The following is a 7,234-nucleotide window of genomic DNA, read 5'->3' as shown; positions in this document are numbered from 1 at the left end:
GGCACTATGTAATCAGATTATGGCTATCGACAAAGTCATAGCGCCAGGCCAAGTTCGATCACAACTTTCCTAGTCCACATTGAAGGCCTTTGTATTATAGGGCTTGTGGCAACATGATAGCGCTACATGGGCGTCTTCGCACGCTCCGTCCTCTGTGCGCAGCACAGAATTTGGCAGACTTTGCTTAAAGTGTCTCATGTGAGAATTATTGGTACGCATATTCCCTTTTATACTGACCTAAATATTCACATTATACGGTGCACTCCCGCTTCCGAAGGATTTCTCTCACTGTTGTAATGATGTAGTTTTGCACAAATCCCCCATGACAACTATGAGTAAAGAGTTTTTTAACTTGTCCGTTTTGCAGCACTGTTCATTGGACTGATATCAAGGTTTACTTTCTTTGTTCTGCAGGTGCCTGACCATGACTTCTCACAATGGCATGATCGTTCTAACAATCCTGGCTGCACTGCTGGCAACGGCAGTCGGCCAAGGAATCTTCGGCGGACAGCTGCCACCAAGTCGACCAGGAAGACCTCAAAGCATCAGTGAGAACTCTAGTGCTTGTCTACGTCACGGCTCATTACAACGCTGCACGCAGTGTTTGCAGATGCCAGCGGACAATGACATTCGTATTTCAACGCACTTGAGCTTAACATTCGAAATATACCGCCAGAGACATTATCCTTCAAAAGCAGGCAGCAATAAAGAAGCACAGATAATATGATGAAAAAGATTTACCTGTTGCATGAACGTCCCGGCAGCGTCGCAAGGTCGGCGTTCAGGTGCACGAGAAACAAAGTTGTGAGAATCAAGTTTACTTTAAGCATACAGTAAACTGTAATAAGCGCATGCGGAGGGCCGCATTCTGTAAAAGGATGTGCGGCAACGCTTCCCCTTGTTTCGTAAGTTTGCTGTACCTAATTGATTCAAGACTTCAGGTCTAAGCTAACGACGGCATTCAGCGGTGAAAGTCTGAAGCTGAAACTTTATTAATTCACTTTTTCCGCAGGATTTTCTGCCATAAACAGCGTAGATAGGCTGATCCTCTTATGAAGTTACGTAGCCGCTGAATTTTAGAGCGCGGCTCTTTGGCGTCCGTTCCTGGATTTCGCGTCGTCGTCGGCGTCGGCCTCGTAACCAGCTCCGCCCCCCTTTCATCCCCCCAGCGCTAGCAGCGACCGACTGATACCGCTGGATGCCGCTGACGCCGGCCGCTAGAGAGTCAAGATAACGTGACTGCATAGAACACCGTCGCCGCCATGCAGAAAGAGGAGGAAAGGGTCCCCCCCCCCCCCCCCCCCCCTGTTCTTGTGTGGCGGATAGGGTGCTCTTCAGTTGCCGACGCGCCGGTTATTTCACGTAGGCCCCGGCACGTCGACGAATACGTGACCACCTTCCCACGGCTAGACCTGGTTCTTAGCGCTGCGGAAGCGAGGGTATCATATTGTTTGTGTCGGCATCGGCGGCGTTGTCCCTGAAACCAACTCCGCAGCTGGGGTTGACTCACTATCGAAAAGGTGAAACAGCTTATTTGCTGCGCTCAAATTTCGCATTAGGAAGTAACGTAATCGTCGGTAATTTTTCATGTATAGAAGGCTTTGCGTGAAGATATTTTATTCCCTCTTCATCTGGCATAAAAATTGTGTGTCATTTCTTTTTCCCCTTGCAGCTGGCATTATTAACCTGCTGCGTTACCAGAACCAACCATGCGAAGGCCGTAACAACCAGAATGGAACGTGCGTCAGCGAGCAAGATTGCATCGACCGAAAAGGCACCGAAGTTAACAGATGTGCAAACGGCTTTGGCGTTTGCTGTTACGGTAAGGCATCGGGAATCTTGTCACGAGCACACAGTTCGAAACTCAAACTCTAAAATGCAATGCATTTCAATAATTACTGTATTATTATCACATAGAATCGATGGCACTAAACACCTTCTTCCATACCACAGCACAACAAACACAGGAGAAACATAATGCAACTTTCACACAAGGCCCAGAACGAGGATTAGGTCGCGCTTGTTCACTTCGCTAGGCTCTGTATTGTTTTTGTGTCACTAAACAAGAATGGCTAACCGAAGGTTACTGAATATAACTGCGGCGCCTTCAGCTCAGTGCCGACTTTGTTACAATGCCCTTACACAGTGCCACTCGGCCTTCCGGTCCCCCCCCCCCCCGTGGCCCATCTGGCTCGCCTCCTGGGACATGAACCTGCTACGCGCCCTCGTCACCTTAGCCCAGGACCAGTTAAACGCCTGACATAAAGGCTGTTTTAATAAACATGTTACACCAGCACCCGTACCTCCCGATAACAGTCTACAGCAGCACTTGTTCAGGCCTAGCACATACCAGCAGTCTAGCTAGCATTCATTTTTGGTAGAGTCACCCAAGCCTCTTCGTAGTCGATGTGCTGGTCCCAAAATGTCAATCCCCAATGCCACTTTGTTCCCTACTTGCGCAGTGAGATTCACGTCCTCCCATTAACAATCTACAGCAGCACTTGTTCAGGACAAACACTTCTTAGACTATCTAGCACTCCTTCTAGGTAGAATCCCTCAAGAGTAGTCGTCGAGCATGTCCCAGAATGTCAACCCCCCAATGCCGCCCCTCCATGCGCAGTGAGCTTCACGTGCGGTAAGTCGACGAGCGACAACGAGACGGAATTCGTGAACCCCAACTATCCGAACGGCGAGAACGGCACGGACACCTGCCAGGTGACCATCGAGAAGCAGAACAACGTGTGTCAGCTGAGGCTCGACTTCCTCGAGTTCAGCCTGGCCCAGCCCGACGAGAACGGACAGTGCATCACCGACTCCTTCATGGTGCGCACCACGGTCGGAGAGCGCCTGCCCATTCTCTGCGGAGAGAACGCGGGACTGCACTGTGAGTGATTACCTCTCACTCAATCCCTTCCTCCATATGCCTTTTCTCTATGTGCCGTTATCTTTTTATCTGTCTGTGTTCGCTTCCCTGAAGAAACCGGTGAAACTTTATTTTCTTCTCTATTTTTTTCCACCAAGTTTTCCAGCTGAAAATTGCGCCATTGTTTAGGATCGTTCGCATACGCTATTTAACGTCTTGTCTTTGGCGATAAGCCATGGTACGAAGTTCCCAAGCAAGTCATCCGTTAAAGCATCATACATCGTCAGGCGGCTTGTAGGAAGTGCATCGTGAAAGAGCCCGCCACCTCCTTCCGAGATGTTTTGATTAAACGAATGTCTCTTAGATGAGGAGTAATGGTGCTCCTTTAACAAATCTGTCGATCAGTGCTGCAGCCTGGGTCCATAGAAGGGGAGTCTCTAGTGACTCGAGCACAAGTGGAGAGGGAAATAAAAGTGAGCGTAAGAGGCTGGCGGCCTGTTTTACACATCCTCAAGGAAGAAATCATTTTCTAAAGTCGCTGTTTGCTCAATTTGTGACACAGACCTCAATCAAGTGATCCGCAGGCTCTGCTAGTAAGGTCGTTGTTGTTGTGTAGCCTTGGAGCTGAGTTAACTGTTCTGGACTGATTCGTCTACTGAGGGCACGGGTTTTCGTTTTTCTTGAAGCTTTTGTGTAGTGCTGTTAGGTTTTTATTTTTCTCTGTCTTGGGTTTGAGAAAACATGTTAACGATTCTTACTAAAAATCACAAATTTTTTTTAAACGATAGTGAAGAAATGTTCTGACCACCACTGAAAAGAATAATAAAGAATTGTTGCCAGCTTCAATTTAAGCAGTCTCTACATTCTAGCACGTGTGACCTTAGATCATTTGGCAATACTGAGGGGCGAAAGGGGGGGGGGGGTGCCTGAGGCACCTCAGACCTCCCTGACTTTATGCCCTGATCTAGATGCTGCACTTTTTAAATACGATTAATGGTCCTGTTTTGAAAGGAAAATATAGGCAAATTAATCAACCTCTGAGAACTTAGTGACTGGGCTAGTTATGATGCTGCAATGTTGACAGTTTTTATTTTTGCACTCTGCCTGCATGTTTCCTACGTTTTCGCAGCTAGCTGCATTAAAAGCACCTTAGTAGCATTTCCGGGACAAAACTGGGCAGAGTTTGCCGGAAATTCAATAATTGAGCTGCATTTGTACAGTGGCGAGACATTCCTTCTTCATTTTACATGCGCACGACTGAGAAGATGCTGCATCTGTTTTCGCAGTGTACGTGGACATGGGCAGAAGTTCAGGAAATCCGGTTGTGCTAAGCGTGGTTAGTAATGGGGACAAGATGACAAGAAGATGGCGAATCAAGATCAGCATGGTGCAATGCAACAGCCTCGACATAGGTAAGTCCATGAGAAAGACTCAGTGAAGTGGTCATGCACTGCTATCATTATTTCTATGACTTCCGTTTGGACCTGTAATTGTAATAATTTCACGCATCAGAATCTTGCACCTATTAGAATAAGATAATCTTGTACTGAGGTCAGTGATAGGGCGAAAACAAATTAACAAAGCACACAATCAACAGAGAGCGACCGGAGAAACGGCGTATTATTATAACTATGTCTCAATATTTCTGCATAATCAGAGCTCGCGTTGTCGTTACATACCAAAATTTGCAAACCACAGCAGAAAATCTTGATTAAAAAAGTGGTATTGAAGGATGCATGTCATTTCACTTTGACGTGGATGAGCAGTAGATGTCATTAAACGTCATAAAAACAGTGCGCGTGCTAAACGGACACAAAAATACAAAAGATATAGGAGGCATCTGCAGAACTCCGAACAAGATAATCCTGCGCCGTTGCAAAAAAAAATTAAATTTGCTATGGCCATATTCAACAAAGGAGAACTAACATGAACTCCGAAATAAGTTACCTGCTAAAATCCTTGCTTATTGTGCACATAAATGTAACCGCCTCATGGGTGTCTAGTGTAAATGAGATTTGCAGCCAGGGAAGAGATGTGCAGCGGGAGCAATAGTTTCGTTTTTATCAGCAGTGTATGGACTTCTTTGTTGGAATATGCTAGGAGTTGCTTCGGTTCCGAACGATTGTAAGTCCACGGCACGCACGCTCAGGCAACTCGTTTGCTAACACCTCCAAGGCTGCGTCCTCGATAAAAATCTGTTAAAGAATGAGTCTCTCTTATGACGATACATATGTTCTCAGAAAAGTCAGTGAGACTGAATGCGCAGAAAGGGAGAAGGAAGGGTTCTTTCTAATAGCAATTATGTTCAAGAAGACATGGCACAATATTGTTAGCAGAGACGACATAGTGCAACCCTTTTGCCCTGGCCAAAGTTAAATATAACATAAATGTGCAAAAAGACATGGTACAGCATTAGCAGAGACGACATCGTGCAACCCTGTTGCCATGGCCAAAGTTAAACATACTATAATCGTTTTTTCGACGCCAGTTCATCAGGTGAAGAACTTCCGTGCCGAATTTTCAGACACAGTAAATCTTTAGCACGCAACAGCTCATGCTAAGCACAAAGATTTCTTCTCGGTTCCAGCTCCGGCCGGTTGTCTGCTGTACTACCGAAGCCCAAGCGCCATAGTAAGAAGCTTCAACTACGGCGCTATGGTGGAACACCGGGTCCGCTACCTGAGCAACCTTCGCTACTCCATCTGTATCCGCATGGAGGAGAACTACTGCTCGATAAAGTGGGAGACCGAGTCCAACTCATCCTTTTCGTGGGGCAAGCCCATCGACCGAGGCGCCAACGGGACCATCTGTAACATGGACGACTTCATCGGCATAGACCAGGGCTCGACACTGGGCCTGGGTCCAGGACAGGATCGTTTCTGCGGAACCAGCCTTGGCGAAGAGAACGTCATCATATGTGAGTAGCTACCGCTACGGCACGATCTCTGCTAGCAACGTTAACGAATACAGTCATGCGCAATACCCATCTTACATCAAGAATGAAGACAAACACGTTTATTTACGAAGGCTAGCTCTCTGTTCTTGTTTAGTTGAGCACGATTCGGAAGACGGAATGGTAGATTACATCCAGTAGTCGACATAGGCGAGTGCGTGAATGCCCTCTAAGCTAGTATCGACTGTCTGGTTTGTGCAATGCTGGTTGTAATCCAGTGTCTCAGACTTCGCATACTGGGGCTGAGGGGTGTACAGAAGGTCGGGTACCAGGGGCGCACATAACACATAGTCCCCGAGTATAAAAGTTATTTTGAAAAATTTCTGCGACGATTCCCCACTGAGAAATATATTGCGCGGGAAACATTTTTTGTAGAAATGGAGTACCCCAACCACTGCAGCGTTCCAGGTACGAGACGCCATGCATTTCTTCAATTAAATGACACGGATGATGTTATTGTGATTCTAGCCGGTTAGTTAATTCCTTCCTTGGCACGTCTGGTCATGTAACGCAAATTATTTCAACCTAGTGTTCCCGCATGTGCGTAAGCATGAAAACCAATTCAACCTTCCAAACTGACCACCTTGCTATAGCTAGCTTTGAACAAATCCTGGGCTAATGCATTGCTGATACAATGGCCTTTGCTCACGTTTACAGCAGCTGTAATTAGTGCGCGACAATTCTAGGTGTGGCACTGTATTATCAATGGCAGTTTTAATAAAATAACATTAGAAGTCTCATTGGGATAAAAATTTGTCCTAAATCACAAAATTCGCTAATTGGCTGGAGGGAAATGACGTCACCAGACGAAGTGACATCACCTTCGGTAAAGACATCGACAGTTTCTGTTGAATCTACCAACACGGAATGCAATCAGGTGTGCCTTTAAATTTTTACCCCTCAACTGAACACTGATTCATGGGTGTCCTTGTTGTGTCATTGCAGCGAACAGCAAGCCCTTCACGCTGAAGGTAAAGAGCAACCATGCCTCGAGCGACAACGCTGCGAATGGACAGTACGGCTTCTCTTTACGCTACACACAGCTACCCTGCGTCGTCTAGCACGGAGCGAATCTTCGAGTCACCGCGTTTTCCCGCCATCCTTACACGGGTGAGTAACCGCCGCCTCCCCGTGTCAGAGGGGCTGTTCGGGCGAGCTGGTATGCTATGACAAAAATTTTAGGCTTTGCAAATGTTCGCCCTCACTACAGGCGCTAAAAGTTTTTGTCCCCATGCCAACCCGGGCCGATGAAATTTCACGTCTACCAGCTGCTGAGCATTGTTCGTCTCTCGAGATAATTTGCTGCCGTACTTAAGCTCCTGCATGTCCAAACACCGACTTGGAAGATATTGTTGATTAACGCGAACAGTGCAATAATTTCCGTGCAATATCCTTCATCTGCTTCCTTGCTGAGAACG

General features: G+C 46.8%; 1 protein-coding gene across 1 annotated transcript; it reads left to right on the top strand.

The window, feature by feature from the left end:
* The first annotated feature begins 424 nt into the window (after nucleotides 1–424).
* LOC149330211 (uncharacterized) lies at nucleotides 425–6,877 on the top strand. The gene is made up of 6 exons (XM_089559773.1): nucleotides 425–548; nucleotides 1,673–1,822; nucleotides 2,621–2,884; nucleotides 4,150–4,275; nucleotides 5,451–5,780; nucleotides 6,762–6,877. Exons 1-6 carry the CDS (start codon nucleotides 425–427, stop codon nucleotides 6,875–6,877), a joined length of 1,110 nt encoding a protein of 369 aa, XP_089415899.1.
* Nucleotides 6,878–7,234: the final 357 nt, after the last annotated feature.

The sequence above is a fragment of the Amblyomma mixtum genome, chromosome 9 (genome assembly GCF_055824585.1).
Source record: "Amblyomma mixtum isolate Tamu chromosome 9, ASM5582458v1, whole genome shotgun sequence".
NCBI lineage: Eukaryota > Metazoa > Arthropoda > Arachnida > Ixodida > Ixodidae > Amblyomma > Amblyomma mixtum.
The sequence above is the reverse complement of the archived record's forward strand: the minus strand, read 5'-3'. Positions and strand labels throughout refer to the sequence as shown.